We start from the raw sequence: 27,862 nt of genomic DNA on the forward strand, positions 1-27,862 counted from the left end.
TAACACACCATGCTTTCCATGCCTCCCTACATGGGTTCCTTCTACCTGGGATATCTTTCTCTCTCTTTGTCTGCTTAATCTAGCTGAAAATTTGCTTTTTTTGCTGTAATTTCCCAGGATAGAGTTATCACTTCCTTCCCTGATGTCCCTTTGCTCTTTGAGGTTGACGTTACAACATTCTATTAATTTTTTATTCATATTCATATTCACATCTATATTTTATTGTAATTACAGTGTATAATTATAATTATGGTATCTATTTAAAATATATATAATCTGAGTCCTAGAGCTAGAATCTGAACACACACATAGTTCTAGTTGCTGAGAGCAGGCCCGTTTAATGACACTAGTTTATTTATGTATCTCTGTCTTCAAATAGGTAGTATTTCTCATCAGAAGAGACCATGAATTAGAAGTCCTGTGTCTCCCCTGATATTTAGCACAACCTGGTACATAGTGGATATTCAATAAAAATTAGATGAATAAATTGATTTGTACTATAGGCTATAAATATTCTAAACTACATATCGTGTAATCCTGACTTACAATAATTTTCTGGACTTCCAAAACCACAAATATAGTTAATTAAATTTTATGCAAATTTGTGCTTTAATATAATAATAACAACAATCATTTTGTCCGTTTTATTTTATTCATGCGAACCTTGTGTAATTTCTTCAACAGTAGACTATAAAGCAGTTACCTGGACAATATCTGAAAAATACTGCGTGCAAGCAAACAGATCACTTTTCCACATTTACTCTTTAACTCTTACTCGGTTTTATTTGTTGCCAATTTCTTTATTCATTTCCTTAGTCAATTGATATCTGAACCTAGAGACTGGTTACTTAAAAAGTTGGGCTTTAGAATCTCAAGGAAGAAATGAAATAAGCGGCAGTATCACTGGTGGCGTTGTAAGTAACAAAGAGAGGGAGTCCATCCCGTTGGGGTGAGGACAGGCCCTTACCCACCTGAGGTGGGGTAATTTGTTCGGTGATTTGAAGAGACACACAGTTGAGTATCAGGAGCTACAAGCATTTTCGAGGGATGGGAGAGGACATCAGCAAGTCATACAGACACGCTAAGTTTTCAGATACGATCAGCCACGTCTTCGGGCTTGGCACTAAGGCACTAGAGCAGAGGCTACAAAGGAGCAGAGTGCAAAGTTTAGCTCCACCGGCTGTCAAGAAGAATATGTGCAAAAATTAAGATGCCTCTGCACTATGGGAAAGACAATCCCTTGATTTTTAAAATTGTAACATAAAAATTGTAGAACACCTCAAACTTCCACTGCTTCTTCCCACTGCTAGAAGAACAGGTTTCTCTGTATTCAGAACAGTCTTGGATGAGAGCTGTTCTCCTAACTTTGTGACAGGGCAGGGCAGATGTACTGCTTGACACAACAGTGACTCAATGTAAAGATGACCATGAGGTATTGAGGATGGGAGACAAGATGTGTTCTGACCCATTTTATTACTTTTCTCATAGAAAAGATTGTGAGGCTTCAGTGAAATTCACTCACAAATTTCTTACCTCCCACAGAATACTGTACAGCACATATGTTTTTATTCTTTTTTTAGGAACATCAAAAATAAGAGCATTTTTTCTAAATAAAGAGGGCTTGCCTAAAAATATATAGTTTATCTTTTGTGAAGCAGCATGATTTGCTTAAGAATAATAGCAAATAATTCTAGGTCCACATATTTCCCGTGAGAATAATGTATATTTATTGAGGTGTGTGTGTGTGTGTGTGTGTGTGTGTGTGTGTGTGTGTGTGTGTTAGTCTACTCAAGCTGCCAAAATGCAATACGGTAGCCTGGGTGATTTAAACACAGAAATTTACTTTCTCACAATTCTGGATGCTGGAAAGTCAAAGATCAAGATTCTGCCAGGGTCTGATTTCTGGTGAGAGCTCTAGTCCTGGCTCACGGATGGCTGCCTCTTGCTGCGTCCTCACATGGTGCAAAGAGTGAGCAAGCTCTTTGGCACTGAGGGCACTAATCCCATCATGAGGGCCCCCGTCTTGTAATCTCATCTAACCCTAATTACCTCCCAAAGGCTCCATCTCCAAGTACCATCATATTGTGGGTTAGGGCTTCAACACATGAATTTTGGGGGCACATAAACATTCAGTTCATAACAGAGTATAAAATCTCTGGGCCATGTAGGGAATTTTTCTGAATCTCCTATAACAATGAGCCATCACTCAACCTTGCAAAGGGATATGGTTTGAATGTATGCACCCCTCCAAAATTCATATGCTGGAGCCTAATGTCCAGAGTGATAGTATGAGGTGAGGCCTCTTGGGAAGTAATTAATCCACCTTTATGATTGGCTTAGTGCTTTTATAAAACAGGCTGCAGGGAGTACCCTACTGCCCTTTTGCCCTTCTGTTCTTTCTCCCTTGTGAAGACATGTAGATGGAGCCATCTATGAGGAACAGGTCCTCAGCAGACACTGAACCTGCCGGTGCCTTGATCTTGGACTTCCCAGCCTCTGAAACTGTGAGAAGTAAATTTCTGTTTATAAATTGCCCAGTCTCAGTTATTTTGTTATAGCAGCACAAATGGACTAAGACACTAGGGAAAAGGTATATTCAGCAATTATTCTGATGATGGCAGAGAGCCAAAGACTCCCTTTATTATTTCTTATACCCTGTCATTGCTATAGAAGCTGGGAAGAGAGGGACACCCTATGAAAAAGCCATTACAACAAAGTGTTTAGGAAGTGCTTTTTCTTTGCAAGTTATTGTTCTGGGACTTTTAGGAGATGCTCTCAAAGTATGGTGTTTCTCTCAAGTAGTTTATAATCCATTGAGTACGTGGACCAGTTCTGCTGTTTTAAGGACCCGTGCGTGGCCTAGCATAAGCAGCCTACTCGTATAAGGAGAAATGCTGTTAATGGAACATGGATCTTTTGTAAAGTTTGTTTCTTTCTCTTTTCTTTTTTTGGCATCTGACTGGGCAGAGATCTGAACCCTCAGACCTTGGTGTTATAAAACCACTCTCTAACCAACTGAGCTAAGGGGCCAGCCTGTAAAGTTTATTTCTGATTGGCCCTTGACTTTGCTCTATCTCTGCTTGACCCATATTGATGTCTTGGTTCACCTTGCTGACCTTAAGTCACTTGTATTCTTTTAAGTGTGGCAGGCAGATTGGTTGCCTAATCTCACTCTGATCCGTCTCACTTTGTTCCTGGTGTAGAAAGGAAGAAATGTTTTCTGCCCTAAAAACCAGAGGCAAAAATCCCTTTGATGAAGAAAAACTTTTTTTTTTTTTTTTTTTTTGAGCAAAATAGTTTGAAAGCTTTTGGGGGGCAGCAAATGGGAAAGATGAAGTCTTCTCCTCCAGTGCATGAGCTAGATGGCCTCAGATTAAACAAAGGGTGGGGTAGTTTGCTCTGCAGAAAAACAGTAGTGAGAGGGGGCGTGTAGAAGCTGGGCTAGATGAGAAGAGATTAAGAAAGGAGGAGAGGGGGACAGACCAAAGAAAGAGGAGGCTGGTCAGGGCTCTGCAAGAAGAATCAGGTGGCGTTGACAGAAGCGAAAAGGGTCTTTTCATGCTTGATTTCTAGTTCCTTGATGCAAATTGTGTTGAGGGTTCTTTGGAAAACTGATAAGAAGTGTATCCAACATGGGGTTTAGGACAGGGAAGCATTAGACAGCATGTAAAGAAGAAAAGAAAGAGCATGGACAAAGAGAATTTAACAGCACCAGGAAATGAGAGCCAAAGATGTGAAGGATAAATGCAGGCAATCCTCCCCTATACCTGAATTCTTAGAAATATAGGGGTGATGGTGGTGGTAATTCTGTTTTCTTCCCCTACATGGAATGAGCATTGAGCTAAATGTAATTAAATCTTAAGGGACAAGAGGACCTGTTGGGCTGGGAAACTTTGGAGACATCCGTCTTGCTGGCATTTGGGTTATATCTGCTCTATGGGGTTTATTTTAAGCTCTGCAGCTTATGACAAGGTTCATTGGCTTCTTCCCAAGACCTTAAGCACTTTACCCTTCTCAGATCTGTTCTGGGTTCTCTGGATCTTGAATATCAGAGAAAATATAAATATAAACATTTCAGTAATGTTCTGTGGTGAGAAGAGTATGAGAGATGTGTCATTTACTTGTGTCAATGAATGAGTGAGGACAATTAGTGCATACATGCTTACTACAACAGTCTGATTTAGTGTCATTCAATTTCTATTTATACAGATTATATTCTGTGTCAGATGTGCTAGGCACCATGGGAATCACAAAGATTTGTCCATGAATCCAAGAAGTTAATTATCTAGGAAGAATAGCATAGTTTTAAAATGACTGTGCTATAAGGTCAAACTAGAAGTTCCCTGAGAAAACAATCCAAAAGCTGTTATAAGGCTTCCAATCAAGATGGTGGAATAGATGGTCCCCAGTGTCACTCTCTCCCACAAATCGACCAACTTACAACTATTAAAAAAGCAATGACAGCCAAGCTGGGGCCACTAGAGCTCAGGGGAAGAGGAGGAGAGACCAGTGGATTCAAGAGGGTAGGAGAAACCACGATGAGAGAATGAAAGGATCGCTCCCACCGTATTAGAGCCCTGGCCGCTCCAAGGCTGGAGCTGCTGAGTGCATGGAGCAAGAACTGGCAAAAGCCGCAGCTGTGCCCTTCAGATGAAGTTGCTTGGAGGTGGCAGGGGAGAAGAGGACCTCGGTGGCCCCCTGGCCAGCAAGACCACTAACAGGGTTCCCGTGGACCCACATAGGAGTGAGGAGCCAGAACAACTGAAAAAAAGGAGCCACTCAGAGGCCAGTGAGTCATCGTAAGGGACCAGCACATGGCCCCATCCTACGGCAAGTGTTTGGAGTGTGGGTGGTAGGGGAGATACCAGGGGAACATTGGGGCACAGCATGGACAGCTGATCTGCCCTCCAGTCAGCACAGGACGACTCAGTGGAGACTGGTCAGGAATATAGAACTGCGGGGGATAGAGTTTGCTGAAAAGACTCAGGTCTAGACCAGAGTTTCCACACAACCCAGGTGTACCAGATCTCACAAGACATGAAAGTGCTTACAAGGTCAACAATTAAAACCTGAGTTGTACAAAAAGCTTTCCCCAGAGAATCAGCAGCAAAGCAGCAATTTAGCTCAACCACAGAGCCCAAGTGCTGGTTTCCACAGGAAGTTCCCCCATTTTAAAAGTAACCAAAGGACAACAAGTTAGTTTCATTGCAGAGTTTAAGTGGTGGGAACAGAGAATAATCCAACACAGAACTGAAAGAAAAAACAAAACACCCACAGATCAGAGATAAATAAAGTTTGACATTAACCAGTAAAGATCTAACACCATCAAAGAACCTAGGATTGGAAGCACCTTGGGCTCCCAAGCTGGGGAGAGGGAGGGCCATGGGCCTCAGCCACGTCCCCGCAATGCCTGCAACCAGCCCGGTGACAACCACTGAGCTGCTGCAGGAAGTGCCCTAGGCTCCTGCACTGAGGTGCTGGGGGACTGAGGGCCTCAGCCATGCCACCCAATATCCACAACCAGTCCAGTGATGACCACAGAGCTGCCACCAGAAATACCTTGGGCTCCTGAGCTGAGGTGGTGGGGGCCAAAGGCTTCAGTCACATCCCCCTGACATCTGCATCAAGACCAACAATGACCAAGCCACCGCTAGAAGCCCCCTGGTCTCCCCTGCCAGAATGACAGGGGTGCCACAGGCTTCAACCATGCCCTCCCTCTTTCCTCCTCCTCCCATCGTTTTCCCCTCCCTCTTTCTCTCTCCCCCTTAACCCCCAACTGCTCTGCAACAACACCTTAGGCTGTAAAAAATAATAATAATATTAATAAAGAAAGAAAAAAAAATAAAAGGTGTTATAAGCTGTCAGAGGTGAGAGGACTCCTCTGTTTGGAATAATCAGAAATACATTCATGGAGAATTATTTGATATAGCAGTAGGTACACTTTTTACAAGCATTGATGGGGAAGGGGAATAGAGATTAAAAAACACACTTTCAAATGACCAACCATGCAAACCAACAAACAAAAAATAAAAAAGATCCCAGGAAGAGTGAGGGAAGAGAAGGCATTTCTTGACAATCCATGTGCACAGTTCAACTGCTCTGAAGAAGACTATATCTTATATTTAATACTAATACCAATGCTAATAATGATCATAATTACTTTTATCTTTTAAAACTGTTTGTAGGTATCAGGTATTTAAAATATATTATTTTATTTATACAACAAAATTAACTTCAGGGGAAATATCATTTTCATGATATATGAGAGAAAATCGAGAACAAGATTAAATTATTTGCCTAATGTCATATAGCTAATAATTAGCACAGCTAAGATTAGAATCATTCTGATACCAAAGTCCAGTTTACTGTGCCATGTTGTTTCCGAGCACGGATTTATGAAAAAGTAAACAGAATCAGAATTAGATCAGTGGGAAAGCACTTGATGTGAACTCTGTACTTAGGACTAAGTTTGAGCAATGACATAGATTGAGGATTGTTTGCAGTTAGTATACAAACTCTGGTTCAAAGCTGCTCTTTATCGCTTGTCTTGTAAAATGTGGTGTTCCTCAGGATTTCTCTTTTCATGACAATCTCTTTCTCGTCCATTCACATGGTTGCAATAACTCTTGACAAACTGATGATTCCCGGAGTTCCATCTGCAGCCTTAATCTTGTTCCAGAGAACAAGAAGCGCGATTCAATGCCCATCAACCTTTTACTGGGAGGGCTTAGGAACACTTCAACCTGCAAACCAGGGTGTTCTGCCTAGAAAGTTTCTGAGTGTGAAAGAGGGAGGCTGATTCATAATTACACTAAGTCAACAGGCATAAACCGAGTGTTTGGTCACTCTTTCTTAAGCTCAATATATCCAAAACTGAACACATACTCAGTTACTAAATGCTTTTGATTTTATCTCATTTGTACCACTTCACTCTGTCCACATCTCCCATTTCCTATTTCCCATTAGCACTACTCGCATCCAGTCCACTTACTGAATCACTGCTGCAAAAACTTCCTAACTAGTCTCCTTATTCTTATCTCTTTTGTAACAAAGGATACAGTTTCAAAGCACAAACATGATGTTTTATTAGCTCCCTTTTGTAGTCTCCATTGCCCGAGGATGAGGTGTAAACTTTATTTAAAAGGTATTTGAGCTGTTCCTGCCAACCTTGCTGGAAATTCCTCATGTATAGGAAGTTCCATCATCTTTAAACTTTGTGTTTCATTGAAACCTCATTTCTTCCCATTTCTTAAATATGCCATTTTCTTCCTTACCAGTTAGTCTTTCCACTACTTTCTATATTTGCCTGTAACACTCTTTTCTCCCTCTTTATTTGGCCCATCTCCAATTTTTCTTCGGGTCTCCAATAAAATGTTACTTCCTTCAGGAAGCCTTACCTGACCTCCACCCCAAAGATGCCAGGGGTTCCTCTTTTCACTCTGTGTACCATAGCATCCATCACACCATGTTGTGACTGCTGATGTAATTTTTTGTCTCTTCTATTAGATGGTAAGCTCAGCAAGAGTAGGGATGGTGTCTGTCTCCTGTTGCTGATTATTCCCATCAAAGAACAGTGCCTGGTATGCAGACTTAACATTTATGTTGAGTCAATAAATAAAACCCCCATCTACCTAGCACCACTCTGTGCAAGGCCCTGTTCTGAGCCATTTATGCTTATTGATTTATTTAATCCTCATTTAACTGTGAAGGAGGTACTATCTATCATTATATCATTTTATAAATGGTGAAAATAAAGCCCAGAGAAATTAAATAATTCACCCCAAATCATGTAGCTAGTAAGTGGCAGGACAAAAATTTAAACCTGTTCCCCAAATCCACAGGTTTAATCATGACACTATACTGTCTCTCTGATCATATGGCATGAAATAGCAGAGATGTGCTTGGAAAGGGAAACTATGGAAGGGCAATAAAGGATGACAAAGATCCAGCAAGTATCACAGAAAAGATCCAAGTAGGACCTGCACTGACAGTAAGGTTGTTACTTCTGGTGCATAAGCATCTTGATGAATTGGTGGCTGATACAATCACATCTAGCTTGACGTGTACATATTGTTTGTAGTTATGTGTCTATTTATAGATACATTTATAATATTGGAATAATCATAATTTGGTAGAAGTCCTACTATTTGCCAGGCATTTTTACATATGTCTGCTACCTAGCCTTGCAGATTACATATACATACATATATGAGCATAAAACCTGAAATATGGTTTGCAAAGTTACAAAGATCTTAGAGCTTATAGAACTTAGGATTTTCCAAATGTAACCTCTTCCTCTACCTTAAACTCCTGTCTTTGAACAAATACATTCATCATTCATTCAGCAAATGTTATTGAGTCCTAACTATGGACCAGGCACTGTGAAAGGCTTTCGGATATTTTGCCTGTGCTTAGCTAAGCTGTATATAGTTTACTTCATAAAAAAATTTCAGTTTTTCATAGCTAGTGCTTCATGACTAATGCTTTTCAGTTGTTTCTTCAAAACGAATGCTTTTGTTTTTGTACTACAGTATTTGAACAAAATTCCCCTTCAGGGAGAGTAGTAGAGCTGTGCCTCATATATAATATCCTGGAATCCAAGTGGGTACATAAGGCAATACCTCCCACTGGAGAGTACCTGAGCAAGGCCTGCTCCTGCCAGTGTGCTTCTCAGGAGACAAAACCTAGGGTGGCTGCACATAGCAGAAATTCAACAAAAACTAACAAATGAATGGGAATTTTATTTGACCAGCACTGAAGACCTTGTTCATGCTACTACAAATTTTTGTATCTGCTAGAAGTGCTACCGATGATAAGCTTTTGTTTAAATGTCTGCCCTAGTAACAGCAGTGTGATCAATTTTTAAAAAATGCACTGTTTATTTTTAAAATTTTATTTTAAAAATAATATATCAACTCTCATTGAACAAGTTTTGAGAGAGAGAGAGAGAGAGAGAGGGAGAGAATAAAATTCACTTGTAATTCTACATTCCAGAGAAACCCAGTGTTAAACATTGTGGTCCATTATTCCCATCTTTTATTCTTCACTTTTTTTTTTTTTGAGATGGGGAGGACGGGGAGGTATAAAAATGGGATTATTCTGTATATATATATTTTTCCTGTTTTACACTTAGTAATATCATATGAGCATATTTCCATACCATTAAATATTCTTCCACAAAATTAGTTTGATGGCTGCATATTACTCCATTTAATAAATGTACCATATTTATTGTTTTCCTAGTGTAGGCCATTTGGTTTTATAATGTTACCTTTAGAATAATGAATTACCTATGAAGCTTTAGACTGTACTGATGCCTGGATTCCAACTTCACAGATTCTGATTTCATTGGTCTGGGTTACAGCTAGGCATTGGGAATTTAAAAAGATCCCCCTATGATCCAAATGTGTAGCCAAGATTGAGAATCCACACAAACAAGGAAAATATGAGGTGAACCACTCCAGGAATCAGTGGAGTTTATAACTGCCCATTATTTAGTATAACATAATCATCTTGAGTTGTTAAGTGAACAGTGCAGCTGACCCACTTCACAGTGACACACATGCAAAATTATTTTCTAACAAATAAAATTGTTATAGGACTTGTTTCATTAGGGTTTGTGCTGTAAGTCTTCTATGTTAATCCATACTCAGTATAACAAATAAAAGTGTATCTTACTGACAAAAAAATCAGGTGGAGAGTATTTTAGAGCTAAACAATAACAACATAATAATCAAGCAATGTATTTTTTAATGAAGAGTTTGGTTAAATAGCATGTTCAGTGCGTGATATGTGATAGGCATTCAATTAACATTTTTAAAGAATTAATGTATTTAGTTGAATTGCATACCAAGTCTGGTGGCTATTTTTTATGACATCATTAAGTTTCTAATTTGAAAGGAATTAATTATTCTGCAATTTGGAGACAAATTATCCTTTAAATATTCTGCAGTTTGAGAATAATATTTGTTACATTTGCAAAATGGTGTTTTGCAAGTTTTTTTTTTTTTTCTCTTTTTCCACCCAAAAGAAGTATGTGTCCTTGGACATAAAATACAAATAACCTCTGTGCTGTTAATTATTGGCAAATTGCCCCATGTTCAACATAAAGAAATAACGTGATGGATATACCAACAAAAGGTTACTAGTTAACAGGCATTGCCTGTGAAAGGTATAAAAGAATTTCAGTATGATTTTCAGTATTCTGCTCCCACGACTCCCAACAAGGAGACAATTAGTAACCATGAAGTGGATGAAATCCATTTTTTTAATTTTCCTACTAAATTTTACTGAATCCAGAACACTGCATAGAAATGCATATGGAATAGGTGAGATATTTTGTTTTTCTTTTTTGTCTTTCTCTATATCAAAATTCTTAAATTCTTAAATTTGCATTTATCCATTTGTCTTGATCTATTTATTACATTTATTGTTCCACACAGAGGAAAAATATTTAGCTGGTGGAGATATTTAAATGAAAGATAAATTTGTAACTTTACGAGAGGTTTACAAGATCACACAGTTCCTAACATGATCAATGAATAGTTTGTATGTTCCATATTGAATTAATTGTTTGTACATTATTTATTTAACTGCTATCAATATTAACTTTGAAAAAAATTACATATATATTCACAGAAAACCATAATCCTGGCTCCTTCACAAATAAAACCCCTCAGACTGTTAACATCTTTATTCTTAATTCAGAAAAATGGGTCATTATTTGACTGTCTGAAGAAGCAGCACTGTGATTTGGGGTACAAATGGAAAACAAGTATAATTATGCTCAAAAGAGTGACTGAAATATATTTTTAACCATTTGATTTTCAAGCCAATTTGGGCATCACAATAAAAAACAATTGCAAGACAAAATCTGAATTTTAGTGCTAGGTCTACCATAAATTATGTTTGTTAACTTTATTCCTTAGTTTCCTAGTTTTCTCAACTGCAAAGATTTTTAAATAGGTGATCCCTAATGTCTTCTTAGTTCTAAAATCATGTAGTTCTAACTTAAATACAAACAGCTATATGTAACAATGATTACATCCTTAGTTGCAGTTGAAAACATCATTTTTCGTGTTTTTTTTTGTTTTGTTTTTGCTTTCCAGCTTCCATTTTGGATTCTTCCCAATGTTCTGCAGAGATGAATTTAGTTGATCTGTAAGTTTTGCTTGTATAAATACACTTTAAATATGCAAAGCAATGATAATTTTATTAGGTAATTAAATAAAATTGGATAGCTCTATGAGTTTTTAAAAGTATAAAAGCAAATTGAACAATTCCAAAAAAAGTTATTTATATTGAATATTAAATTGATATTGAAGAGGCTGAACTGTTGGCCAATGCCTTAGATATTAACTTTAGGTTCCTTGAAATCCCATGAGGCAAACCAAATGAGACTTTAGAAACTGAAAATTAGTGTCTAATCAGTGACAACCATGTATAAGCTCAGGATTTTTTTCTCATCGACACCAGTAGAACGATATCACAATATTCTCTGTTCTGTATAGTATTTAAATCTTAGTAGCAAGTCATAGGAGGTAAAATATTCTATATTCTGTTATTTGTGGATACTATGTTGTTCTCTTGAATGTTATCTTTCTGTTCCACGATTTTGAAATTTCTAATAAGGAATTTAAATAATGTGTTGCTGCTGTGCTTGCCCACAGAAACCTACACAAGCATTGCTTTGAGTCAATCCATGAGCACAGTAGTCTTAGGTCGGACCTTGATCATGCTGGGAGTAGACACAGGCAAAGGCCTAATGATCAATTCTTTGCTTAAATAAAGAAGAAACTATAAAGAACCCAGATACCCCAATTATAGGTGCATTGCAGTGGGTGAGTGACCACAGAGAAAGAACCATTCTATGGAAAATCCACTTATTCTGACTTTTAACATCTATATGCATATTTATGGGGGAAGAGGAAAAGAAAAAGACTGAAATTTCTTCCTAAATGGCTAGAGTCTAATTTCATATAGATTTTTAGCAAAGATCATCCTCTAAACAGTTCACAACATAAACATAAACAGGAAATAAACAAAAAACCAAAAACTATACTTGGGAAAAATAAGCTTGATATAAATCTATTTCGTAAGCACTCATATGTATTTTTGTTTCAGAACTACCATATTTTTTGCCCAGTTTGTTCAAGAAGCCACTTATGAGGAAGTAAGCAAAATGGTGAAAGATGTATTGACTGTAATTGAGAAATCCACTGGCAGTGAGCAGTCTGCAGGGTGTTTAGAAAACCAGGTGAGTGAATTGTTTAAAAAGCTCGGTGATATTTGACCAAAATTTAGTATGGAGAAGAGAAGGTACAGGGGTGGCATGAGAAATGCACTTACCTATTTGAAGAGCTGTTGTATGAGAGAGGAGCTAGATTAATTCTGAATTACTGGAGAAGGTAGAAGACAAAACAGTGAGTGGCTATTGTAAAGAGGTAATATGAGCGCAGTGACTAAGAGCTGAGGTTCTGAAATAATAAGATTATCTGGGTGACCACAGGCATGTTACTTAACTTTGAGCTTCAGTTTTCTTATCTATAAAACAAGGGATAATAAGAGCTTCCATTTCTGAGGAATCATGGAGATTGATATATAGTACTAGTAGTAGTTAATTTTTATTAAGCACACAATGGGACTAGCATTATTCTAGGGAGTGTTACATACACATTGATAATCAAAATATATGACATAGAGGATAGCACTGATGAATCAGAATGTCTGTCCAGTGAGTCAAGAAACCCCACTGAAGCTTATTGGCACAATATCAGCTCTGTCTACCAATATCAATGTATTAAATCTTTACAATAATCCTAGGAGATTTTTGCTAATGATTTTTAGATTAGATTAGATTAGATTTTTGCTAATCTCCTCAGAGATTAGTTGTAGAACTAACATCCTCAGTAGCTTCATTACATTACACCCTATAATATAGTGAGTGTGAGGTGCATAAGTCACAGTTAAGGTTGCCAGATTTTGCAAACAAACATGGTACCCAGTTAAGTTTGAATTTTAGATAAACATTGAGGACATTTATTTTTTTCTTTAGTATAAGGATGTTCCAATGTAGAAGCTCAATATATAACAGTTATTGTTGTTTATTTTATCTCACTATAGAAAACAGTTTTATAATGATTAGGACTATCCAATTTTGGAAGAAAATGCCCAGAGAATCCTCTGTCATGGTGGGGTTGATGAAGTGCCCAAGAGAGAATGTCTCTGGAATATTGCAGAGAAGATGCTCTTTTAAAGATATGAAGTACTTTTCAACTCTGAAATTTATGATATAGTAAAAAATTCTGTTTTGCATCTCTATTTTTGTCTTGTCCTGATAATCTTTTAAAAATGTGTATCAATCATGCAAAATACATTTCCTATTGCAACTTTACATGCAATTCGAGGCTCAAGGTAATGTTACAGGTTGCTGATCTATTGCTGTAAACTTATGCTTTATTGTGTGGACTGGGAATTAGAAATCTTAAGTTTTTCCAGATTCTCTAAATATTAGCAGTTATAAAAGCTAAAAAAAAAAAAAAAATCCTGAGATAAATTAAACATATCTCAGAAGCTTTCTTCAGAATACTGATGTTAGTTGTCTGATTTTGGTAAAATTAAGATACCAAAGAAGGAAGCATGTGCGTTGTAAAACATTTTAGCTGAATCTGTAATTGTGATAAATAAAAAGTGGCTCTATTTTTATTCCACTTTAAAATTACTTTATTTTTATTTTTAATTGAAAATAATATCCTATTTTAGATCAATGTCTTATCATGAGAAAGCCATATGAAATCAGTATCTATTTCTGAAACACAGTTTATATGAAAAAGGAAAGTTTATATTTCCTGGGGATAAATTGTTGATAACATAAAAGGGAACGGTAAAATAATTCAATATGGGGGTGGGAGACAAAATATTGAAAGGCCTTTTCCCTTAAATAAAATAATTGTGTCTAATAGTCATTTGTATTACTCAAAGTTGGAAACTAAAATTCCATTTCCTAAAGGGCAGCAAAGAAAAGTATCTGATCAGGCTGAAACTATGGGGAATTTTCTTAATCTATAGTTCTAATTTTGGATATTAGAAAACTTTCCATGTGCTTTACAGAATTTTAAAGTAAAGATAGTTGTCTTTCATTAAAAATAAAATATTTCTTTTTTTTTTTTTTTTGTGACTGGTAAGGGGATCGCAACCCTTGGCTTGGTGTTGTCCGCACCACGCTCAGCCAGTGAGCGCACTGGCCATCCCTATATAGGATCCGAACCCACAGCCTCGGCGCTCCCAGCGCCGCACTCTCCCGAGTGAGCCACGGGGTCGGCCCCCAAATAAAATATTTCTTACAGTTACCTGCCTTTCTGGAAGAAATCTGCCATGAGAAGGAAATCTCTGAAAGGTGTGGACTTTCAGACTGCTGCAGCCAAAGTGAAGAGGAAAGACACAAGTGTTTACTGGCACACAAAAAGGCTGCTCCAGCATCCATTCCACCCTTCCAAGTTCCAGAACCTGTCACGAGTTGTAAAGCATATGACGAAAATAGGGAGGCTTTCATAAACAGGTAAGGATCCACTTTAAAGGTAGGTGAAACCCCAGAAAGGGAGCAGCGCCAAGCAGAATTTTTTATTTATGCAATTTATTAATGTACTCCAAAGTAGGGAGAAATAGAAATAACGTTTGGCATTGTAGCTGCTGAGGTCTTGCACAGGTAATTAGGACAGCAAATTTAATGTAACTTTGTTTCCACAGCATGTGAGATGCAGTGCAGACCACACAACAGACCCACGAGCTCTTCCTTTTAGTCTCTTGAGATACACCCTCTTTTTTCCCTTCTAATCTCTCAAGTTTACCTTGCCCAAGAATGTATTGGTAGTGATCAAAATGACTCCTTCCTGAGGACTGGTGTTTTGTGTTCACCAAATTGCCTGGAAATAAAAAATATTAGAGACCCGGGCGTGCTTAAGATACATAAATGTAGTTAAAGATTTATTGAGCACACACATTGGAGGAACATGTGTGCTTGGCACATAGGATTGGATTAATGCTCACAAACAACCTTTGAAGACCCTTTCTCCTCCTCCTCTTCATTCTTTTTCCTCTCCCTTTTTTATTGATGAGGAAATTGAAGTGTAGAACCTTAAGACAGCTGGCTGAGGGCACGCTGCTAGCGTATTTGAACCCAGGCTCTCCGTTGGGGAAGCCTGTATCTAACTCTTCATCACTTCTGTCTTCCATGGTACTTACTAAACCAGAGAAACAGAGAGCCTGCCCTTAGAACATCTCTGCTGTGGAGGCTGCGAAGGTGGATGACTCTATTCTCATTGACAAGGGAAAAAGAGTCCACTCTTGTGCTTCCCTTAGCGGAGAGCTGGCCTTGCTGATCCACTGATCCCTGAAGCATGTCTGAGTAGGCTTATTGCAAAGGACACTTCAATAAGAGTCATAGTCAGCATTTCTGCCTATTTTGTTCTCATATTAGAATCTGGTACCATCTATCCGATTTTTTTTTTCCTGAGGATCTTTAGTGAGGAACATTTTTGACAGCATGTGGAAACATGTGACTGTTTTCTCTTTAGGAACACAGTAAAGAAAAAGTCGAATGCATTTTTAGTTGTTATCTGAGTCATTAAACAAATTCTACAGTGCAGTTCCAAGTAGTAGTAGTCTTGTTTTTTGGCATTTATAGATCTTCTTTATTTCATTTCTCAGGTACATCTATGAGATATCAAGAAGGCACCCCTTCCTGTATGCCCCCACGATTCTTTCTATGGCTGCTCGCTATGACAAAATAATTCCACTTTGCTGCAAAGCTGAAAATGCAGTTGAATGCTTCCAAACAAAGGTAGCATATTTGCATGGATATCTGAACCAATCCTTTAGTCTGGTTATGACTCATTAAAACCAAAGTTAAAAAGGGAAATAGGCTTTATGTGAGGAGTATCATTTTTAGAATACAGCATATTTCAGCAGTCTGATATGCCTTGTGATAAAAAAATCGGATTTGCTGTTTTTTATTCATCCACCACCAATTATTATTAAGAAAGAGAGTTTGGTGGGATAAAGAAGGAAAGACAGAAGGAGATGATAATGTAAATGAAAGAGATGAGTAGGAGGTGAAAGAATAGAAGGGAGAGGGAAGAGCAGAAGCAGAGAGAAAAAAGTAAAGAGAGGTATAATTAATGCATTATATACATTGTTTTTAAAAAATTCTTAGAATAAATTTGAGGTCTAAGTGTTATTGTCTTAACAAACAAGATAACTTAGGTTTAGAGAAGTGAATAACTTTCTTAGGTTCAGAGAGCTACGGTAATATCCACAATTAACTACTTGCCAGCAGAAGTCCAGAAATTTCCTAAGATTGTGACTATTCTGATTGTCAGGCTGTAATGCAATCCTATTTTTTGTAACCGAGAAGACATTTAAGAAATGACCATGCTTCAGTAAGTTAAAGTAACTGTTTAAAAGCACAGTTGTTCATTCATGAGCCCTAATATGAACGTAATAATGTTTTTGCGTGAAGGTATTTTAAATAAATTTGTCTGCCATAGTTGCATATAAACTAACCTAAAAGAATAAATGAGTGAATAATGTTCTGCAAGAATGTCTGACATTATAATTTTTAGTAAAAACCATATTTTATGGCGTTTTATGTTTTACCTATGCCTGTTGTTTTTCTAACTAGCAGAGTTTGTAAAAGAAAATACATGCTTTCTTGACACTTTGTTTCTTCCACATTTAGACAGCATTAATTACAAAAGAATTAAGAGAAAGCAGCTTGTTAAATCAACACTTATGTGCAGTAATGAGAAATTTTGGACCCCGAACCTTCCAAGCCATGTAAGTTTAAGCTCTATTTAGGGAAGAGGGTTAGATCTACAGAACTACTATTTTGCAACCTGGGTTCATTTTTCTCATTGTCACTGTTATACAGAATGAAATCTCCTTTGATGGGGGTTAATGTAATTAGAGTTATGAAATCTTACGATTGGAATGAAGCTAACAGATCAGTCTGCTGTTTAACACTTAGTAAAGCCTAGCTGAGATAATACACAGGAAAGACTTTTAAGGTTTATGTTATTTACCTATTCTTCCAGACACTTAAATTCTGGCCTGCAATCTATTTATACCTCATTATTAGACCATTTTCTCCTAGTTCCTTTACAAAGTAGGTCATCCTTCCCTGAGCATCATTTAAAACTTTTGGCTTAATAAGAAATTCTTTATATTAATTGTGCTTTATGATAAGGCCTATTATGACAATTGTTGCTTCCTATGAAAATATTCCCTTGAGGCAATAATATTAGAATCTAGTGTTAGGAGAAAAGAAAATTTTAAACTATAAAACTGGATAACTCTTCAATTCTTTTGTGATAAAACATTTCTGGGATAAAAAAATCTGAGTTGCTAATTGAAGAGTAGTAAGTATATGCACTCAGAGTTTATTTCTTTGTTCATTTGTTAAATCACACATTAAAACATATTGTGCATGGTGGAGACCTAGATCAAAGTTTTTAGTTATGGAGTTAGTTCCAAAGACTGACTAAAATTTATCTTTGAAGAGGTCAGATTTATGCCTTAACTACCCTCCAACTCTATGAGAAACTTAAAGATTGATTCATGAACTACTTTATTTAAATTTATTTTATCAATAAAATGAAAATTAAGATATTATAATGACTTTATCAATTGCTATCCACAAGAGATTAAAGTTAAATGCTCTAAATTTCTGAAGAAAATTGATCTTCATCAAAAGCAGCAACAACACTATTTGCTCTAGGGAGCAGTGGTTTCACAGAGACATCTCTTAAAATTTAATAAAGTATGCAGAAGGACCAGAATTTTAATTTCTTACTACCCTTTTTGGCCTCAGCATTACCTTGACATGATGACATGCCTGAAATGTTTAGTCTGCCCCACTTTCTTCTCCCATTTTATTGATTTGCACATATACACCCCTCCATAAATTCTCAGAAGTATTTTTTTTTTCTCTCAAGTGAAAAATGACTATCATTCTCATGGATTTTTTCATTTCTTAATTGTTTATTCTTTAGCATTGGGGATGAACAGCAAAAAGATGGAATTCATCTCATCCCAGGAAAAGTTTTAGGAAATGAAAAATTACTTCCAAACAATATGTGGAGCCAGGTCTTAAAAGACTGGGTTGGAATTGACAAGACTCAAGACAATTTCCTTTTTTTTTTTTTTTTAACACAATATTTCAGTTCTTTCTCTTTGGAACTTTAACTATACTAATACTCTAGAAATATTATTTCGTTTTGATAGAAAACCAAGAGTGATTTCTGTTTTTTTCCTGTCCTAGAACCGTTACTAAACTGAGCCAAAAGTTTTCCAAAGCTAATTTTACTGAAATCCAGAAACTGGTCCTGGATGTGGCCCACGTTCACAAGGAATGTTGCAGTGGAAACGTACTGGAGTGTCTGCAGGATGGGGTGAAGAGTCTTGCTTCCTAAGAAAAATATATTTCTGCTTCATTTTCTTTATTTTAGTCTCATTCTAAAAGGGAGAAGTCTTTCTGACTTGAGTTGGCACAGGGTGACTGAGTGTTGCAGACTTCTTGACAGTAAAACTTAAACCATCTTTTATGGATCCTGGCTTTCACTTCAGAGATGTCCCCCTTTTGTGAGACCAGGGCCAATCCATTTATTACTTCTAAAGGAGCTGGGACCCTCTCAGAAGGCCTCCACACAAAGTCTTGGGGGACAGACTTTTTTAACATGTTAGTTTTTCCATTCATTTATTCTTTCATTTGGCAAATATATATTGAGTACTTTCTATCTGCTAAACACTGTGAGGAACACTTGTTATGAAGGTACAAGTGGAGGTCAATCAATTTATAGTCCAATAGAAGAGATAAGACAGTGACCTTGGACTTAGAGACTGTCTTCTGTTTACTATTATCTCCCTAGGCTGCCAGCACACCTGGCACATGAAAGGCTCTCTATTAACAAAAATAACACAAGAAACTGTCCCAGGAGGTAAAGAGCTGGCCATGCCAAAGTGAAGTGTGAATGAAGGGCTCTAGGAGAATTAAAAAACAAAACCAAAAAGTCTCAGCAGCAGATTCCTTGAGAGAGGTGTCATCAGTAGGAATTTAAGCAGTATGGCATTAACATATTTTGGGCTTACCCCAGTCTTTGTAGATATTGTACAAGAGGCCTGTCCATCCCCAAATTACTTCCTCTCTTCCGGTGACACCCCCTCCTCTCCAACGAGGCTTAAAAATCACTGTTCTAATTGTCTCTGTTGAGAATGCACAGAATTTTCAATCACATGATAGGTAAGTAAGCGCTGCCTCTTTCTGGCCTCTTGGATGCAGCCATTTCATTGTCTATAGACTGCCCTCTGGTGGTAATACTGTGTCACTGCCGTTTGTTCTGATAAAGATGGAACAGAAAGTTTGCTCTCTGTTACGGCATCAGCTCCAAGTATCTAATGGCAAATTTGAATACTAATAGATATATAGCAACATGCATGCTGTTTGATTTGAGGAGTACACTTTCCTCTTATTTTGAAAGATTTCCTATTAAAATTTAGTGTTTAGCTGACAACTATGGAAAGAAGAATTGAACAAATGGGTAAGTAGAAAAGTGAGGAAAGGCAAAAATGGGGAGAAAAGCCCTAAAATGGGAGACAAGGTGAAACGCCTTCTTTCTTCTTCCTTCCCTCCTCCATTCTGTTTTTCCTTCCTTCCTTCCTTCCTTTTTTCCTTCCTTCCTTTTCTATAACTGACCCTGAAGTCCTAGATTAAATAATAAACTTATAAAACTTATAATTTATTTTTCCCATTTCAGGAAAAAATTATGTCATACATATGTTCTCAACAAGATATTCTGTCAAACAAAATAGCAGAGTGCTGCAAACTGCCCATACTTGAACTTGGTCAATGCATAATTCATGCAGAAAATGATGACAAACCTGAAGGTCTATCTCCAAATCTAACCAGGTTTCTAGGAGATAGAGATTTCAACCAATTTTCTTCAGTGGAAAAAAATATCTTCTTGGCAAGGTAACACACTCTGTAAATGTATGTCCACACAAGGAAAAATCATCGTGTGACTGACAGCTTTGTGTTTTTGAGATGAGGAGTGATGGCTGTGGTTTCTGAGCTCAATATGTGAGGATGTTTGGCTAGAATGCTCTGAACCAAAATAGATTTAAGCAGATAACTAGAGAATAAGGAATGATATCTACCTTCTATTGGTGAAGCTTCTACAATTGCTGTTATTAACTGGTTTGCTTATGAAGGTATGTTTTATTTTATACCGATTTCTCTGGAATCAGAAGCATTGTTATCCTATACAAATTACTTATACAAAGGCCACCACTGAACTTTCAAATAAGATACAAATATTTTTTTAATAAGAAGGGATCCTGATTAAGAATGTGCTCTTTTGCTACACGTTTAAAAAACTTTTCCCCCAAATAAAAGTTAATATATAATGCTAGATAGAAGGCCTTTAATGGAACAGTTTATTTGCTATTTATTGAATACATTTTTTTTAAAGAAAAACAAAACATGTACAGACATTTGCAGTACAACAGTTTGTTGTGATATAATTGATAGGCAATATTCTCATTCTATCTGCCTTTAAGAAAAGCAGTCAATCAAGTTAATACATTTTCCTTTATTGTACACTGTGTATCTATGGACATTATTAGAGGAGGGATTTTTACAGCTCTTAGGACATTATATTTAATGATCTCCAGGGGTCTTTCTAAATTGAAGAGTCTGATTCTAATGCAATATTGAAAATAATGGTCCAGTTTTCTTTTTAATATTCCCTGAGGATATCACTCTTTTGTTGCATTAAAATTAGATATTCACACAGTGTTTGCACTGCTAAATAAAATTATGCAAACTAGAACAAAGTCCAGATTTAAGAGTCATGTATTAACAATTTACTGATGGCAGAACTAACTACAACCAATTTCTATAGCCTGGAAATACAATTAGTAAATTCAAGAATTATCTTTAAGTTTACACATCTAAATCTGTTTGTTTAATAGAAGCAGTTCTTTGATTGCAAAGGTTCTTTGCAGTAGAAATTTTCTCAGCCAAGAATGATCTTCCCCCAGACACTTGCATGGCTTCTTTTGTCCAGATCTCCACTCCAATATCAGCTGCCCAGAGAGACTTTTCTTGACCACATACTAAATTAGTGGCCCCTGCACCTCAGGTGTCCTCCCTTCCACTCTCTTCCATCTTTGTTATTTTTCTTCATTGATTTATCACTACCTGAAATGAGATGATCCATTTTTTGCTTATTTGTTTCTGCCTCCCTAAAATTATGCTTTTGAGAGGGCAGGCATTTTATCTTACACATCATTGACTCCCTTCTGCTTAAAGCAATGCTAGCATAAAGTAGGCACTGGAAAAATATTTGTTGAAAGAATGTAAAGTCCACACTTGAAAAGCCAAAGTGAGAGGTGCAAAAGAAAACCAGAGGCCATTTTACAGGACAATTTGAGGGATTATAGTTTGTATTAACAGTTTGCCATTTATATAATTCAAATCATATTTGATTTACAGATTTACTTATGTAAATCAAATCATATTTGATTTACAGATTTACTACATGCCATTTTATACAGGAATAATTAGGGAAGTATGGCTTCATTTTGTCTCTTAGTTCCAATAACATATTTTTTTCTCACACATTTCAGTTTTGTTCATGAATATTCAAGAAGGCATCTTGAGCTTGCTGTCCCAGTAATTTTAAGAGTTGCTAAAGGATACCAGGAGTTACTGGAGAAGTGTTTCCAGTCTGAAAACCCTTTTGAATGCCAGGATAAAGGGGTAAATTGCTCTAGAATTTTAGGGGAATCTGAAAAACTGAATCGATATTATTCATTAAAAATGCTTGTTTGTTTGAAAGTATCTCGTTAACTAGTAGTTAGCTAGTTGTATCTAATAATTAGTTATCTAGATATTAAATAGTTATTAACTAGCAGTCAGCAACTGGTGGCTTAGTTTAGAAATAAAAATGTTAACCAAAAGTTCTTTGAGGCACAAATAAAGATAATATTCATTTTTGGACAGCTTCAGAAAGGCAAGAATTTTGTATGGAAAGAACTGTAACTTTATCCAAAGATTGAGTTCTGCCATCAAATAATTTTATGAATCACAAAGTTTCAAGCTTAATCTCCCTAAAGACCATTTACTTTAATTCTCATAATTCACACTTTGCCATCTTTAATATTTAAAAAAACTTGTAAGGGTGGTTTCTCTAAGATTGGTTTCAGGATAGAATAAAATATTGGTTAATTTTTATATCCAAAGTTATGTATCTGGGAAGAGAAAAAAATGTATATAACAATGCTTGTGTTTTCAGGAAGAGGAATTACAAAAATACGTCCAGGAGAGCCAAGCATTGGCGAAGCGAAGCTGTGGCCTCTTCCAGAAATTAGGAGAATATTACTTACAAAATGCGTATGTTTTTGTAAATAGTATTTTTAGTGATTTAAAATTATTAACAGGTAAGGCAAATGTAAATCCAAATTAATGACCCATGGATACTCTAATTTCAGTTTCTATTTCGGATTGGAAGTCCATGTAATCTGATTCCTCAGTTTCCCCAAAGAGAATGTAGCCTTCCCCATTCCCCTCTTTTAGGAGCAACAAAAATGGCCTGTGAGGTCTGAGCTGTGGTACTGGCTATAGGTTCCCCATACCATGCAAATTTTTGCAGTAAAGATATCCATTCTGTAATAGTCTGTCATAGTTAAAATACCAAAATATCACAGTTAAAATCAATGCAGCTCTTGAGGTTGGGAAGAGGAGTCAGCCTTCTGCCCAGGTTGCTTCTCCACTGTGCTATGTTGGTATGATAGTAGTATAGGGAGTGATTATAGAGTAGAAGTATCTCAAAAGTTGGTCCAAACACCATGTGGATGAAACAAATGAGCTCACATCAGAAGAGAGTCTTCGATCGGGAGCAAGAAGTCCAAAACCTTGTGGACGACTGACTCAGCAAGACTGGTAAGAAATGCTTCTTTCAGGTTCCTCGTTGCTTACGTGAAGAAAGCCCCTCAGCTGACCTCCTCTGAGCTGAGGGCCTTAACCAGGAAGTCGGCGACCGCCACAGCCACGTGCTGCCAACTCAGTGAGGACAAACAGTTGGCCTGTGGCGAGGGGGCGGTGAGTGTCTGCTTTGCTTAGTCCCATCTCATTTCTGCCTTTTGACTTGAAGTAGCCTCATGACTCCTGTCGGGGGGAAATGGTAAAAACCAGTGTGGAGATGGCTTTATTAGGCTTGTTTAATTAGTTACATTTGTGGGGGGCGGGGCGGGGGGAGAACTCAGCTGTGACTATTGGGCAAGTGGCCTGGCTTCCCATCCTTCTAGAATAGCTGCTCCAAGTGCAGTTGATTCAACAATGTCTGAGAAAACTTTACATACAGCAAAGATCGAATGACCAATATGTTATTCAGTCACGATTTCCTCTTTTTATTCACCAAATACTTAAATGTTAAAAAACGAAAAAGCTTCATCTTTGATAGATTAAAACTAGTAATTTAATTTTATTCATATTTAATTTTTGCCTTTTGTAGTATAATTTTCTTATTATTATAATGTTAGGATCAATTTGTTCCATTTGACAGGGTATGGGATACAGAACATGGTAAGTTCCCTGTTTTAAATAATAAAGTGACTTTCCAGTTAGTAATGCCAATAATCTTTACTTCCTGATATGACTAGTGTTATACATATGGTTACAGATTGATTTTTTTTTCATTATTTTTTCACTTAAAGTCACCATTGTGAACAAAAATATATATCTACTCTATCCCTTTTTCTTTTTTTAATGATGGGGAGTTATTTGCTAGTTAGTCTTCACAGCTTAGAATTTTTCACCAAAGGTTAGGAGAGGTGAGTTTCTTCTGATTAAGCATTAACTCGTTTATTGAATTCACATGTTGGGAGCCTGCGGGGAAGCAGGATGGTTAATGATTCAGGAGTGTGGGTTCTGGAGGCCACCCGCCTACAATCCCGTCCCACTTTCACCACTTGTTAGTTGTGTCACACCGAGAAAGTTCCTTACATCACTAAGCTTGAGCATTTTCATCTGACATTTGAGAATAAAAATCGTGCCACCCTCATAGGACAGCTGTCTTAAGGTAATCGGGTAACTCACTCAGCACTAGCCTGATACACATTATGCACACAAAACACGTTAGCCCTTAATAGAAGTTATTACTTGGTGCTTAAGGAGTATCTCTGAAGTGTGGAAGGTAGGCGGATTCTACATGAGGAAAGCTTTAAAGACACACACACATTGGCCCTAGTTCTTTTAAATTAGAATGATATATTAGCTGTATGTACACACACACACACACACACATATATATGCATATTTCACATATATATGTGAAAGGGCTAGGTTTGTGCCGTTCTTACCTTCAGAAAGTGACTCTCCAGATCTCAAAAGTAAAACGGAAAGGTCAACTACATATACATGGAAAATGTAAGCTACTTACTGATTTCCACAGGTCCAGGCAGAGACTTTTTTCTCCTCTGTAAGTACGAATGTAACTGGAAGCATGTTTCAAATAGCTGACTTAAATAGCTGAAGGGACTGTCCTGAATATCACATATGGAACATCTGTCACTAAGTGCTGAGGTTTATCCCAAATAAATGGAAAAACACTAAAAACTTGACATCAAATGATCCTGCACAGACAGCAAAATTTCCTGTAATATTAATCATAAATTGCTGGACATTAAAATTTATTGCAATAGTTTTCTGGAAACCTGGATGAACTTTGTGGCTAATACCCAATATTCTTGCTTTTTTCTTTCTCATTCCTAACTAGGCTGATGTTATTATTGGACAATTATGTATCAGACATGAAGCGACTCCTGTGAACCCTAGTATTGGCCAGTGCTGCACGTCCTCATATGCCAACAGGCGGCCATGCTTCAGCAGCTTGCTGGCGGATGGAACCTATGTCCCTCCACCATTCTCTGATGACAAGTTTGTCTTCCACACAGATCTGTGCCAAGCTCAGGGGGTGGCGCTGCAAACAATGAAGCAAGAGTAAGAAACTGTTATTTGCTAGCATGGAGAAGACTGACATCACCAAAGAGCAGTTGAGATTTCTACCTTTTATACCTAACACTCCATGCTCACTGGTAGAACGTTATTGCCCCCAAAACATTTAAAGTGTCTTTCAAAATAGTTTTGTCTCAATGTCCTCACAGCCGCATGGGAAAATAGGTCTAGAAAAATTCACTAGGACAGACAATTTCCTGTTTGTTAAAAGTCATCTCCATTGTAACTACTATTGCGATGCACTTTGGAGATGAGAAAAAATGGACAGTCTATTTTGGGGAATTAAGGTGTATCTTTATGGTGTCTGGGTACTTCCATTCCAAACACAGAAAACATATCATTAAATCTTTTTTCTACACTATTTATACTTTGAAGAGAATAACCATAATATTTGACTCAACCGTTCAGTGTGGGTGTTAAGAAAAGCTATGCACATGTCAATACACTGTGGGAGTCGTTCTGCAATGGGGATGGTAACAAAAGTCAACGGAACTTATGTTCTCCAAACATCCATGCATTTTAGTACTCACTTGCTTTGCAGATGGTCTTCCTTTGCTGGAAAACCTGTTCTTCCCTTTTTTCTCTATCACAGTCTGAGGCATATTTCAAGGTACAATAAGAATGCCACCTCTTCTGACAAGATATCCCTATTGCCCCATCAATATTACTTCCAACATACAAGCATTGCTAAATGAGTAGTGCAGGCTATTAGTGCTGCCAATGCTCAAGTAAGGGTGTAATAACTGTGGACGGCAGGGTTTGGAAATGTGGGCCTTTTAGGAGGGATAAGATATACTTTAAAGAGAGAACAGGAAAAGATATTCTAGGCAAGTAAGAAAAAGACTGCATTTTCACTACATATAAGTATGGCGGAACTATGAAATAGTGTTCATCTATAATCTGCACAAGTCCAGACCAGCAAAACACGTGGCATGCTTCCAGCCTCAATTTTTCTGATGAAAGTACTAGACAAGGTGTGCATGATAAGTCTGGCGATGGGTTGGTGGAATGAGGGTTTTAGGGTGAGGGTAGCTAGGGCTCTGAAAATTCTCTACTAGGAAGGCTTTAGAAAGATACCATTGCATAACAGACTTCTCTTGTATTTTGCTTTGTTTTAAATTATAGGTTTCTCATTAACCTTGTGAAGCAAAAGCCACAAATAACAGAGGAACAACTTGAGGCTGTCATTGCAGATTTTTCTGGCCTCTTGGAAAAGTGCTGCCAAGACCAAGGGCAGGAAGCCTGCTTTGCAGAGGAGGTATATGCAGCTCATTTTCCACTTAAAATACTTGGGATAGAATTTTCTGTAGTGAATAATGTAAAGACTACCCTATATTTAAAAACTATAGCTTTAAAATAATGTCAGAGAGATTTAAATTTCATTGAGAAATGTATATAAGGATTTTATAAATTAAAAATAACCAATTTTCTTATTAAATATTAAGAATTATAATTTTTAAATATTTTAAGATAGTAATTTTAATTTATTTCCTAGTATTGAAAAGCGGATATATAAGTAATTGATGATAATTTAGACAGTTTCTGGCCTAAAATTTATCAATTCAGCTAAATGGATTAGAAGGATTTAATAGCAAATTAATTGTGCAAACAGGATATTGGGAGAGTATTTATAGAAAATGTTTCTGAACTCATTTAGGAGCATGCCTTTGTATATCAGCAGAGAAATAATTAGGAATTATCTTAACCCAATTACTTAGTAATTTTAGCTGGATTTGCAATAGGCTACATTTTTTTAAAACTGGAGAATTCTACCTATCATTTTTAAAAATTATTTTTTTCATCTTTATTGAGGCATGATTGACAAACAAAAATTGTATATATGAATATTTAAGGTATACAATGTGACATTTTAATATATGTATACATTGTGAAATGATTACCACGATCAAGCTAATTGGCTACATTTTGTAAACCTTTAGTTTGTATTACTAAATGTATTTGAATATAGCATACTATAATTTTAAAAGATGTCCTATAATCCAGCCTTTATGTCAACTTTATCTGGCTATCCCATAATGTAAAAGGTTGGACTTCTTGTTAGATGCAAGCTCTGAAAAGAGATAATATCAGAAGTAGGGTTTTTCTATAAATAGTATAATTAGATGTGCTTGAGTGTGTGCACTTATCAGTATGTGTCTGTGTTTTTGGTGGGGTAGGGTGGGGGCAAGGCACAGGTAACCAAATCAGATAAAACAAAACTGATGAAATAGATTTGATGCAAACTTTTCTGACAGATGTCATACAAAAAGATTACTATCCTCTGATTTGAGATGGCATTCATTTAGATATAGAGAACATTAGCAAATAGTTGCAGTACTTTTTTTTTTTTTTTTTACAAATCTTTTACTTTCTAATGACTTGTGATTTGTAGAGGAAGAGAAAAAGTGGGGTGAGAATAGGCAAGGATTTGAAGATTGGTGTATAGAAAAATAAATCTACTGTTGATATGAATAAATTTTACTTTTTCTTTCTAGCTTGTTGGCATCAGAGATGTATTTTCTTTATTTTAGCTTGGTTAATCTACAAACTTGTGAATTCACCCAGATTGTGAAGAGAACTGTATGACTGGCACAATCATTCATTCCTTCGTCTGATTATTTTTATTTGCTGTTCATTTTCAGGGTCCAAAACTGATTTCAAAGACTCGTGCTGCTTTGGGAGTTTAAATTACTTCAGGTAATGAGAAATTTAGACAAGGCCGAATATAATGCTGGTTATTCTTAAATAGCAATCCATAGTGAGACAGATCCTAAAAAGTATCATTAATTAAAA

At 36.7% G+C, this 27,862-nt stretch overlaps 1 protein-coding gene across 1 annotated transcript; it reads left to right on the top strand.

Moving 5' to 3' along the window:
* The first annotated feature begins 10,243 nt into the window (after positions 1–10,243).
* On the top strand, positions 10,244–27,756 carry AFP (alpha fetoprotein). The gene is made up of 14 exons (XM_063108673.1): positions 10,244–10,328; positions 11,109–11,160; positions 12,124–12,256; positions 14,346–14,557; positions 15,706–15,838; positions 16,736–16,833; positions 18,317–18,446; positions 19,809–20,023; positions 21,682–21,814; positions 22,350–22,447; positions 23,017–23,155; positions 24,831–25,054; positions 26,195–26,327; positions 27,712–27,756. Exons 1-14 carry the CDS (start codon positions 10,244–10,246, stop codon positions 27,754–27,756), a joined length of 1,830 nt encoding a protein of 609 aa, XP_062964743.1.
* The last annotated feature ends 106 nt before the right edge of the window (positions 27,757–27,862 follow it).

This window comes from Cynocephalus volans, chromosome 9 (genome assembly GCF_027409185.1).
Source record: "Cynocephalus volans isolate mCynVol1 chromosome 9, mCynVol1.pri, whole genome shotgun sequence".
NCBI lineage: Eukaryota > Metazoa > Chordata > Mammalia > Dermoptera > Cynocephalidae > Cynocephalus > Cynocephalus volans.

Coding starts and splice junctions, on each gene's coding strand:
- AFP (XM_063108673.1), top strand. CDS start 10,244: ATGAAGTGGATGAAATCCATTTTTTTAATTTTCCTACTAAATTTTACT. Junction 16,834..18,316: donor CCCCGAACCTTCCAAGCCAT/GTAAGTTTAAGC, acceptor TTCCTGTCCTAG/AACCGTTACTAAACTGAGCC. Junction 25,055..26,194: donor CTGCAAACAATGAAGCAAGA/GTAAGAAACTGT, acceptor TTTAAATTATAG/GTTTCTCATTAACCTTGTGA.